The sequence below is a fragment of the Camelus bactrianus genome, chromosome 18 (assembly GCF_048773025.1).
Source record: "Camelus bactrianus isolate YW-2024 breed Bactrian camel chromosome 18, ASM4877302v1, whole genome shotgun sequence".
In the NCBI taxonomy this organism is placed as follows: domain Eukaryota; kingdom Metazoa; phylum Chordata; class Mammalia; order Artiodactyla; family Camelidae; genus Camelus; species Camelus bactrianus.
Window position 1 is genome coordinate 19,279,294 of NC_133556.1, and position 12,805 is coordinate 19,292,098.

The 12,805-nt window shown below is 35.3% G+C and overlaps 1 protein-coding gene across 1 annotated transcript in view; it reads right to left on the minus strand.

Annotated features, from left to right (window-relative positions):
- LOC105073766 (phospholipid-transporting ATPase ABCA3) overlaps positions 1-12,805 on the minus strand; it is a 122,636-nt gene that overhangs the window by 40,837 nt on the left and 68,994 nt on the right. The window contains exons 9-11 of the mRNA XM_074346232.1: positions 12,527-12,625; positions 3,071-3,236; positions 1,337-1,631 (exon numbers count right to left, since the gene is read on the minus strand). Coding sequence (XP_074202333.1) covers positions 1,337-1,631; positions 3,071-3,236; positions 12,527-12,625 — 560 coding nt within the window. The remainder of the gene's footprint in view (positions 1-1,336; positions 1,632-3,070; positions 3,237-12,526; positions 12,626-12,805) is intronic.

The window sequence follows — 12,805 nt, forward strand, 5'->3', positions numbered from 1 at the left end:
CTTGTATAGGGCCTCAACATCAACTAGAAGTCAGTGACCGGTGCCTTCTCCTTTCCTAGGTCATTTCTGGCCATGCACACCACCATTTTGAGCTTTCTAGATCCGTAAAATGTCAGAACTTTTCAAAGTTCACGGTGGTTGTCCAGCTCTCCTGGTAGTCCTTTAAAATGACTTTCTGGCGAAGCTCTCATTTGGCCCAACTGAAATCACAGCCTTAGCCAACTGTGGAGATGTTACCAGCAGATCGCTGCTATTTTTAATAATCCCCTGGGGACAGGGCTTTTTCCAAAGAGTTGAGCCCTGGTTTAAATCCAATAGCAACAATGCCCTGGGAATGGAGTTTTTCAGGGAGCTGCTATTTCAGTCTAAGTATTGGCAGTGCCCTAGGGATGAGCTTTTAACAGAGCTCTGAAGAGATTAGTTCTTTCCATCAACTGTGAGGCTCCTGGCTTTCATGGATACCATACCACTGAGGGGAGGGTGAGTGACAGGAGTAATTCTAAATCAAAATGCCACAGACCTTATTTTTTAATAGAAGTACTTCAGTAGGGTTTTTTTTTTCTTTTTTGAATAGACACTTTTAGTTTGTTCTGTGCTTTTGCTTAATTTCTAGTATTCTAAATTGGTTGATTCAAAAAAATTGTTTTCCAAATATTTCTGTTGCATTCTGGGGGCAGTGAGTTCATTCTACCATACCAAGAATTCAAAATCTCCATCCGTTAGGTTTTGGCATAATTTGTTACATAGCAATAGATTAAAAATAAGCTACACAGAAGGGTTGTTTTTAGCATGAAGAAAGGTAATGCAGAGAAAGTTTTTAGTACGGTTTTTACCAAAGGTAAACATTGAACAAATGAGTACAGCTACTTATACTACCTTCAAAAAAGTAGTTGTGAGGAGTCAATCTATTAGGTCTTCAGCCACCTGTTTTCAGAATGGCCAATGCAGTAGACTGAAGGGCAACCTTCAGATCTTGGAAACAACCTTCTACCCTGTGAGAGCTTAGAAAACCATTTTTGTATTCTGGTCAGAATAAAAATCTATGCTAAATTTCACAACAATATAGTATTTTGGCTCTCTACCTGTCCTCTGAAAGGTGATGCAATTAGCTGAAGGACACCTACAGCCAAAATGCTTCCATTAATTATTAACTTTTGTGGCCAGGTGTCTTGAAGTGTACATTTTTTGCCTCTGATTTAACTGCCTCTAAGATACTGGAAATTAGTAGGAAAAGAAAGAAACGGGTAGCTAAATAGCATAGTTAAGTTCCTTCTTTGCAAGTGATACACATAGATCTTCATATTAGCAGCAGTCTCTTTTTTCCTATGGATCTTACCTTGTACTTCCCGAAGTTCTTGATTCTTAAGCTTGAGAAAAATCTTAAGGTTCTTTATGATTTTCAGAGCCACATCAGAATTCCCAGAAACTGAGTAAGGCACAATTGTTCGACCATATTGACTCAAGTCCATTTCTCTGGCAGGTGGCTCATAATTTAAGTTTAAAGTTGTGAGGAGGTAAGTAGTGACTAACAAAATTACTGCTGTCTGTAACAATGACAACTTCCAGTTGCGCCAACTAAATAGTGCTCTCTTTACAAACATGGAATGAAATTGCTGGCGGTAAAGTGGAAACTAAAATGAGGAGAGGAACATAGCATTAGAGTTGTTGGTGAAGGAGGATATTCATATTGAAAACCAATGCTTCAACTTTTTATAGCAGAAGATATACACATCTTATACATATATGTCCTTGAATTTAACCCAAGAAAACAAGACAGTGTAAAAAATTTAACTTGTGTAAGACATCAAGAGAAAAGATTAAGATTTGTTTTCTTACCTAACTACATTTAAAGTATTATTGAGGTAATTTTATTCATTAATATACTTGCAGTATTTCTGATTAGAAAAATAAAATTACATTTATTTCAAAAGAAATAAATTTAATTATTGAGTTAATATTGTGAAAGAAAAATATTGCCTGCCATATCAGTAAACAAAGGAATGCTGCAGCCACCAAGTCATCAGCCACTACCACCTCCTCGGCCGCCAGTGACTGGAGGGAACTCAGGGTGGAGACAAGCAGGCGGCCCCGCCTCTGCAGTCACCCACAGTGGTGCACCCTGAAAGAACTTACTTATAGGATGGGAAAGAACAGGACACTAGCCCTAGGTAGCTAAAGTGCATATCAAACAAATGATTTCAATGAGCCCAGACTTTTGTACCGTCCCATACATAAAAAGAGCTAAGTTCATTAACTTGAGATACCTAGTTTTCTTTTCTTATTTTTTGGAGGGAGGAGGGGTAATTAGCTTTATTTGTTTCTTTATTTTTAGAGGAGGTACTGGGGATGGAACTGAGGACCTCGTGCATGCTAAGCATGTGCTCTACCACTTGAGCTATACCCTCCTCCCTGAGATGTCTACTTTTTTGTAACAGTAATTTTTTGATGTTCCAACTACCTGGTCTTTGCTGCAAAAATTGCTGTATATCCTGGCTCATCCCTTATCTCTTTGGAGCAATCTGAGTGGCTACCTACCAAGCTGGAGTTCTCAGAAAGTCCGCCAAATAAAACATACCTCTCAACTTTTAGATTGTGCATTTTTTTCAGTTGACAATGTTAATAATTTAGTATTAAACTTTAATATTTCCATTTCTCCATTTTAAGGGAAATATCCCCATAAAACTTGTATATAACTATTATCTTTTGCTAGATTTTAGTATACTAACTATGGTTCATAATGATAAAATGCTCCCAGTCTTCTAACAATTGTAACTCTAGGATCTTGTCTTAGAAATGAACAAAGGGAAAATTTATTAGAAAATAAAGGAGAACTTTTCAAAGTGATTCTGAGAAATAACAAAGATGAGGGTAGCATAGCTGTGATCTTTATGTAGAACCTATTTCCCCTGCGTCAGGGAATTAATGAGGTTGTAGTACAGACTGTTCCATATCTGCCTGGCTCTTCTATGGACAAACTCCAAACATCTTTTAAGTTCAGATAGTTAAGAATGTGTACATCTTATACCCAAGCCAGACATACTAGGTTTACATTCTTAGGGAGCATGCTCACCCCACTATTAAATTTAATGTTAGCAATTTCATTCAATCTGGAAAAAACTGGTCTCTCGTAACTTCTGGGCACACTTATATTCTCCTTCATGTCTTGTCTTCTTTTTTTGCTCTTCAGAAGAGTGGTAGGCCGAATATCCATTTGTGAATCTGCCAGCTTATTGACCCTACATACACACACATACACAAAAAAAGCACAAAACATTTTATTTTGTCTATAGCCTCAGTTAATTTTATTTTGGAAATGTCAAACAAGCTTCCCAATTTGGAAGGCTCTTTGATCTTTCCCACTGATTGTCAGGTGTATTGTATGGAGGCAGCATGATAACATGGCTCTCAATAACCCAGTCAGAGGAACTGCCAATCTGTGGCAAAGTTCCTACCATTCTGAAGTAACATGAGAAAAACGGTTATAATATATTGTATATTCTACTAAACTGAACTCATTCAAATGAAAAGACTTACCTTTAATCAAAGATAATAACTTTCCTTTGGGGAGTAAATGTTCTTTATGTCATGAAATGATAGGGACGTTGGATAGTAAGATTTTTAAGTCCTCACATTTCCCACTAGTGCCTGTGCCTGAGGTTGGGTCTTTTGGTGTGGATACATACGTATATATATGTAATTATAATCTAGGGAGAAAATCCTAAGTAGAATAATAGAAGAAAAATATATCACAGTACATTAGGCGGTAGGAAAGATGAACTGCACTAGTCAAAGTGGTAAAACATTTGACAGAAAATATGTGATGCAAAAAGTGTAACTTTTCTAAGCCACAGAACTATCAAAATCTTTTTAATGCCTCCCTGTTAGCATTTTTATGGAATTCAATGTAATAAATTCTGAACTATGACATTTACAAGCAGATCAATAACATCTACCCTTTAAAAACCATGTATTAAATACTATTAAAAACCTGCTTACAATATCCCTGAAGCATGTCTTTTGTTTGATACTAAAAGGTTAGAGGACTATTGTGCTTAAAATATAATCATGTAATATCTTTCTTAAGTTTTTCTTCTTCATATTTTATTTATTGATAATATATTTCCATTAGGAAGATATTAGAATATAAATAATTAAAAAGAAAAGTATTCCTAATACCTAGAGATAACTTTGAGGAGATATTTTTCTACACATAAGTATAAACAGGCACAAATGCACACATACTCTCTTACAAGTGGCAAAATAAGTTTTTTAGTCCATTTTCATGCAGTATAGTTACTGGTACATTTGGGTTTATATCTGACATCTTGCCATTTATCTTCTTTTTATTTTCCAGTTTTATTTATTTAAGTATGACTGATAAATAAAACATTTAAATGTTTAAGGTATAAAACATGTTTTTTTCAGATTTTTAAAAAATCGAAGTATAGTCAGTTTACAGTGTGTCAATTTCTGGTGTACAGCATAATGCTGCAGTTATAGATATACATACATATATTCATTTTTATATTTTTTCTTTATAGATTACTACAAGATACTGAATATAGTTCCCTATGCTATACAGAAGGAACTTGTTGCTTATCTATTTTATATATTGTTAATTAATATTTGCAAATCTCGAACTTCCAATTTATCCCTTCCAATCCCTTTGCCCCTAGTAACCATAAATCTGTTTTCTATGTCTGTGAGTCTGTTTCTGTTTTATAATTAAATTCATTTGTGTCTTCTTTTTTCTTTTTTTTAGATGCCACATATAAGTGATATCATGTGGTATTTTTCTTTCTCTTTCTGGCTTACTTCACTTAGAATGACAATCTCCAGGTCCATCCATGTTGCTGCAAATGACATTATTTTATTCTTTGTTATGGCCGAATAGTATTCCATTGTATAAATATACCACAGCTTCTTTATCCAGTCATCTGTGGATGGACATTTAGGTTGTTCCCATGTGTTGGCTATTGTAAATAGTGCTGCTGTGAACGTTGGGGTGTATATATTTCTTTGAATTAGAGTTTCCTCTGGAAATATGCCCAGCAGTGGGGCTGCTGGATCATAGGGTAAGTCTATTTTCACTTTTTTAAGGAATCTCCATACTGTTTTCCATAGTGGCTGCACCAATTTACCTTCCCACCAACAGTGTAAGAGGGCTCCCTTTTCTCCACACTCTCTCCAGCATTTATCATTTGTGGATTTTTAAATGATGGCCTTCCATTCTGACTGGTGAGAAGGTGACACCTCATTGTAGTTTTGACTTGCATTTCTCTGATAATTAGTGATATGGAGGATTTTTTTTATGTGCCTATTGGCCATTTGTATGTCTTCACTGGAGAATTGCTTGTTTAGGTCTTCTGTCCTTTTTTGGATTGGGTTGTTTGGTTTTTTGTTATTAAGTTGTATGAGCTATTTATATATTCTGTAAATTAAACCTTTGTCAGTTGCATCATTTGCAAATATTTTCTCCCATTCTGTAGGTTGTCTTTTTATTTTGCTTATGGTTTCCTTTGCTTTGCAAAAGCTTGTAAGTTTAATTAAGGCCCATTTGGATTATTTTTGCTTTTATTTCTGTTGTTTTGGTAGACTACCCTGGTAGACTGTCTTATTCCTCATAATAGCTATATTAATTTCATTTAGTTGATTGCTTCTCATTGCTGTTAAGGAGCTTTTTAGTTTGATGCAGTCCTATTTGTCTAGTTTTGCTTTTGTTGCCTGTGCTTTTGGTATCATATCCAAGAATCATTGCCAAAACCAATGTCAATGAGTTTTCCCCATTGTTTTCTTCCAGGAATTTTACAGTTTCAGGTCTTGTATTTAAGTCTTTTATCTACTTTGAATTAATTTTTTTCTGTATAGTTTAAGATAAGGCTGTAATTTTTTCCTTTGCATGAAAATATCAACTTTTCCTAACACCATTTATTGAAGACACTATCCTTTGTTGTGTGTTCTTGGCACTCTTATTAAATACCAGTTTACTATAAATGTGTGGGTTTATTTCTGAGCTCTCTACTTTGTTCCATTGGTCTATGTGTCTGTTTTTATGTCATTACTTTACTGTTTTGATTACTGTACCTTTGTAATACGGTTTGAAATCAGGAAATGTGATGCCTCTGGTTTTGTTCTTCTTTTTCATGAGTGCTTTGGCTATTCAGAACTTTTGTGGCTCCACAAAGAGTTTAGAATTGTTTTTTCCATTTTTGTGAAAAATGCCACTTGGATTTGATAGGGATTGCATTGAATTTATAGATGGCTTTAGGTAACGTGGGCATTTTAACAATTTTAATTCTTCAAATCCATGAACACAGGATATCATTCCATTAGTTTGTGTCTTTTTCAATCTCTTTCATCAAAGTCTTAAAAGCAAGAGAAGAGTGAATTATCACGTGCAAGGGAACCTCAATAAGATTCTGAGATTTCTCATCAGAAACTTTGAGGGCCAGAAGACATTCAAAATGCTAAAAGAAAAAGATGTCAACCCAGAATCCTTTGTCTAGCAAAACTGTCATTTAAAGTGAGGGAAAAATTACTACATTCCAAGATAAAAACTGAGGGAATTCATGACCCCTAGAATTGCCTTGCAAGAAATGCTCAAGGGAGTCTTGAAAGGTGAATAAAAAGACAGTAGAGAGTAAATCAAAGTCTTATGGAGAAATGAAGATTTCAAGAAAGGTAAATTATGGACAGTTATAAAAGTTAGAATTATTGTAACAATGGCTTGTACATTTACTTTTTGTTTTCAACATGATTTAAGAGACTAATTCACTTAAAGGAAAAAAAACAGTGTAAAAGCCAATATTACTGTAACTTTGGTTTGTAACTCCAAATTTTGTTCTCTACATAATTTAGGACACTAATGAACTTAAAGGAATGATTAGTTTATGATTTTGGACACATAGTATGTAAAGATGTAATTTTGTGATATCAACAACATAAAGAGGTGGGCCAGAGCTATAAAGGAACAGTTTTTGTATGTTATTTGAGTTAAACTGGTATAAATTCAAACTAGAGTGTTATAAATTTAGGAAGTGATGGACAATAACACATTATCTTCAACTAAATGCTGTCTACAAGAGACTCATTAGAGAACTAAGGACACAAAAAGGTTGAAAATGAAAGGATACAAAAAGATATTCCATGCAAATAACGACCAAAAGAGAGCAAGGTTGGCAATACTAATATCAGGCAAAATAGATTTCAAATTGAAAAAGATTCCAAGAGGCAAAAGAAGGATATTATATATTAATAAATTTTCAGTATAGCAAAAGATGTATCAATTATAAACATTTAAACATCTAATTACAAACCATTAAAACATATGAAGCAAAAATTGACAGAATATAAAGGAGAAATAGTTGGTTCTACAGTAATAGTTGGAGACTTCAATACCCTACTCACAGTGATGAATAGAACCAGACAGAAGATAAGTAAGGAAATAAAGAATGTTAACAACTCAATAAACAAATGAGAACTAACAGATAGAACATTCTACCCAACAACAAAAGCTTACACATTCTTCTTAAGTGCACTATGACCTTTTCCAGGACAGACCATATGTTAGGCCACAAAGTAAGTCTCAATAGATTTAAAAGAATAGATAGAATGCAGTGTATCTTCTCTGACCACAAAAAGATGAAGTTAAAAATCAGTAGCAAAAGTAAAACTGGAAAAGTCACAAAATTGTGGAAATTAAACAATACACTTTTATACAATTAATAGATCAAAGAGAAAGTCAACAGGGAAGTTAGAAAATACTTAGAGATAAATGAAAATAAAAACACAGAGAAAGCAATACTAAGGGGGAAATTTACAGCTACAAATATTTATATTAAAAAAGAAGAAAGATCTTAAATCTTCAATCCAACTTTACAACTTAAGAAACAAGAAAAGGCAGCACAAACTAAAAGCTAGCAGAAGGAACAAAATAATAAAGATTAGAATAGGTATAAACAATATCAAGAGTAGAAAAATATAGAAAAATCAATGAAACTGAAAGTTGGTTCTTTAAAAAGATCAACAAAATTGACAAATCTTCAGCTAGACAGACTAAGAAAAAAGAAGAGAGATTCATATTACTATCATCAGAAGGAAAAGTTGGAACACCACCACCAATTTCACAGAAATAAAAGGACTAAATGTGAATACCATGAGCAACTGTATGTCAAAAGTTGGATACCTTAGATGAAATGGACACATTCTTAGAAACATAAAACCTACCAAGACTAAATCACAAAGAAAAAATTTAAATAGACCTATAACCAATAAGGAGATTGAATCAGTAATAAACAAATCTTCCAACAAAGAAAAGTCCTAAAGACCCTACAAAAAAAAAGTTTTAGAGCTAAAAAATGAATTCAGAAAAGTAGCAGGATACAAAGTGAACAAAAATCAGTTGCATTTCTATACATAAATAATGAACAATATGAAAAGGAAATGATAAAAATAGTTCTATTTACAACAGCATCAAAAAGAATAAAATACTTAAGAATTAACCAAGGAGGTGAAAGACTTGTACAATGGAAACTACAAAATGTTGCTGTAAGAAATTAAAGAAGACATAGATACATGGAAATACCTCCCATGTTCATGGGTTGGATGACTTAATATTGTTAAAATGTCAATACTACCCAAAGCAATCCTCAGATTCAATGCAATACGTGTCAAATTCCCATTGACAGTTTTTGCAGAAATAGAAAAACCCATCCTAAGCTTCTATGGCATCTGAAGGAACGCTGAAGAGCCAAAACGCTCTTGAAAAAGAAGAACAAAACTGGGAGACTCATACTTCCTGATTTCAAAACTTACTACAAAGCTACAGTAATCAAAATGGTGTGGTATTAGCATAAAGCAATACAAATAGACCACGGGAATAGAGTAAATAGCTCAGAAATAAACCACCACATGTATGGTCAAGTGATATAAACATAAAACAAAAGCTTAACGAGTTTGGATTTGGCAATGATTTCTTGGATATGATACCAAAGGCACAGGTAACAAAAGACAAAATAGGCAAATTGTACTTCATGAAAACTAAAAACTTTTGTGCATCAAAAGAGAATATGAACAGAGTGAAAACACAACCCACAGAAAAAGAGAAAATATTTGCCAGTCATACGTCTGTTAAGGAATTAATGTCAAGAATATATAGATAAATCCTAAAACTCAACAACAAAAAACAATCTGATTCAAAAATGGGCAAAGGATTTGAAGAGACATTTCTCCAAAGACGATGTATGAATGGCCAATGCTCATGAAAAGATGCTCAGTATCACTAATCATTAGTAAAATGTAAGTCAAAACTACACTTTTCACCCATTACATGGCTACTGTCAAATAAACAGAAAATAACAAGTGTGAGTGAGAATGTGAAGCCACTGGAATCCTTGAGCACTGCTGGTGGGAATGTTAAATGTTAGCGCCACTGCAGAAAACAGTATGGCATCCGTTAAATATTAAAAACAGAATTACCATATGATCCAATAATTCCATTTCTAGATATATTTCAAAAAGAATTGGAAGCAAGGTCTCAAAGAGTCATTTGTACACAACATTCATAGCAACATTATTCATAATACCTAAAATGTAGAAGCCACCCAAGTAACCACTGACCAATGAATGGATGAGCAAAATGTGGTATATAATACAATGGAATATTATTTAATTTTTAAAAGGAAGCAGATTCTGCAATAAGCTACATGGAGGACCCTTGACGACATTAAGCAAAGTGAACCAAACCAGTGACAGACAAATACTGTATGATCTCACTATATGAGGCACTTACAGTAGTATAAGTCATAAAGAAAGAGAGTGTAATGGTGGCTGCCAGGGTAGGGGTAGGGAGGAATGAGGAGTTATTGTTTAATGGATATAGAGTTTCAGTTTTACAAGATGAAAAGAATGGGGATGAATATTGGCGATGGTTTGTTGCACAACAACGTAGAAGTATTTAATACCACTGAACTATATACTTAAAAATATTCAAGATGTTTAATTTACGTATATTTTACTACTAAAAAAAAAAAAGATAGGAAAGGAGACTGTGGCAAACATTGACAATAACCCCGGGGAGAGACAACCTAAGTGTTATGGTCTAAGAGTTTAAGCTGTAATTCCCAGTGGCAGGTAGAGCATCTGTTGTGGAGATAATGGTTTAAATAACATTAATTCATTTATTCATCCAAGAACATTTCTGAATATTGACTAGGTGGCAGACATGGTTTGAGGCCCCAAGTGTAGTCAGTGGACAAAACAGACATGGTCTCTGCCCTTATGAAGCTTGTTCTAGTTGGGCTCATAAAATAACTCCTTATCCTTTTGCTCCCTATGCAGCTTGCCTAGAGACAGACAAGAGGACATCTGGTTGAATGGCAAAGAGGCTGTAATTATTATAAGTCATTCTTATTATAGTTTATTCCTTATTATAAATTAATGAAGTAGCCCTTAATTTATGTGTATCAGTCTTCTCTGAACTTAATTACTCTAAGGCAACACTGGGATACTGACTATATTAAATTCCTGAGTCTGAGAGAATGAAGTCTGAAAGGGAGCAGGACCCTGTGGACTCCCAACCCCACCCCCTCTGCCTCTTGTTTATAGAAAAGCTGGAGGCTCCCAGGCCTCCCTGAGCCATAGAAGAGCAGGCTCTAGCAGTTATTAGGACAAGCCTGCAGGCACTGGGGGATGGCAATGACTCTGATCACCTAGCTCAGTGAGTAACTGAGATTATTCCTTCATTCCCCTTTAAAACTTTCGTGGCTGAACAAAATCTTTGCAGATGGTTTTTGGGGGATGCTGGGTCCACTAGATTGCAGGCATTCTGATTAAAAGCAACTTTCCTTTTTGTTACCAAGGCTGATGCCCCCAGGATTATACCCATGCTCCTCCCTCAAATAAAAACCAGTTACTCTTATCTAAGTATCTGAAGGCAGCTGCTGAGAAGAAATAAGAATTGGTTAGAACCCAGTCCAAGATGGTGGAGGATTTGACTTCCAATGGACCTTAAACTTCATTATATGCTCACTGTAATATATTAGTATGCTAAGCGACACACCCACCAGCACCATAACAGTTGACGACTGCCATGACAACAACCAGAAAAGCTCATACAAGGACCGAAAAACTCAAACAAGGACCGACTGGCTCCATCACAGCTGGAAGGAGGACATGATGGCAGAAGCCTCCCAAAAAGTCCACGTGGCCCGACCCACAGGGGAGCTGTCCCTACTGCCCTTCTTGGCTGAAGGTTCTCCTCTTGAGCACCTCTTTTCCACTCCAGTCCTTTTCTTCCCTTCCCCCTGCTCGAGCACTTTCCTTCCTTTTCCCCTTCTGAGCAATAAAGCAGCTGTTCACACCCTCTGCCTTGGCTGTGCAAATTCTTTCACAGTCAGTGGCAAGAACTCACACTTTGGCGGGCTTCCTAATTTAGGGGTCCCTCCATCTGCTAACAGACCCAGCTCTGTTATTGCACTATCAGGAAAGAGGACATTTTGTACAACCTTTGAAAGGTAGCCATCTGACTTTGCTAAGTAACAGACTGAACTCCCTGGGCATTTTCCTTTTGAACTTCTTCACAGTGCAAGAAACAGACCATGTACAAATTAAATAAATTATGGAAATGTTGGGGAGCAAAATTTGCCACCCCAAAATGTCTCTTTGGCATGTGGATTATTTCCAGCTGAAAACAATCAAGGCCCCAAAGACTCAGGAAGTCTTTCCTCTTACCTCCAATTTAGCTGCCTAAAAGATTATTTAGATAAAGGGCCTGTTCCAGGAATAGAGCTATCATGAGAGGTACCTGCAACAAATATAGGGTAGGTGTAGTGGGAAAACTCAGGCAGGGACTAGAGATCAGAGCACACTTTGTGTCCGATAGTCTCTGTAAGGTCCAACAAACATTTCTTACTGAACATTTGCTTTTCTCCATGTGAATTGCCTTCCTCCCCTCTAAAGTCCCATACCACTACCCCAAGACACCTCTCTTATCTTTAGCTGAAGATGGTATTTAAGGTGAGGTTTTCAGTCATTTTGGTGAGTTACTCAGTTCTCCTGGGTCTCTCTCATGTATACATGTTATTAAACTTTTCTTTGATTTTCTCCTGCTAATCTGTCTCATATCAATTTAATTCTTAAACACGCCAGAAGAATTTAGAAGGGTAGAGGAAAATTTCTTCCTCCCCAACAGAAACATGCTTAGGTCAAAACTTTTAAGTCATTTCTAGTATGGATGCCAAGTTCAACTAAAACTTTCCTATGATGACATAGATATTCTTTTTTTCTTGACTAACTCTTTAATCTTCTGCCACCAAAAGACACACGCAGCAAGGCCCAAGCTCAAAATCTTTACATATTCTTAGCTGAATGTACAGAAATACATTAGCATAAATATTAACATATTTGAAAACATCTGTAACTGTGAATACTTTATTCCAATGCACACTGGGTGGAGTTTGCTCTCTAACTGATGTGGGACTTCATGGGTGGAAGTTTTTTTTTTTTTAGGTCATTATTTATTACTCACTTTAGGAAGACTTCTTCCATGGTAGTGATTGAAGCACCAAAGCTGGCAATACCCAGCTCTTTTTGTTTCTTTTCCAGATCGTTAAACAGAGCTTCAAACCTAGAAGGAGGGAAGGAAGAGGAAATAAATTACTAGCACTAGTCTAAATACATTTTTTTCAATTTATTTTACTTTCTATTAAATGGAATTAAGAAAAAATATATGACCACTTACTTTTTCCTATTTAATAATTACTTTTATTCCCAGCTGAATTATTAAATTTTTTTAATGTAGTGAAAT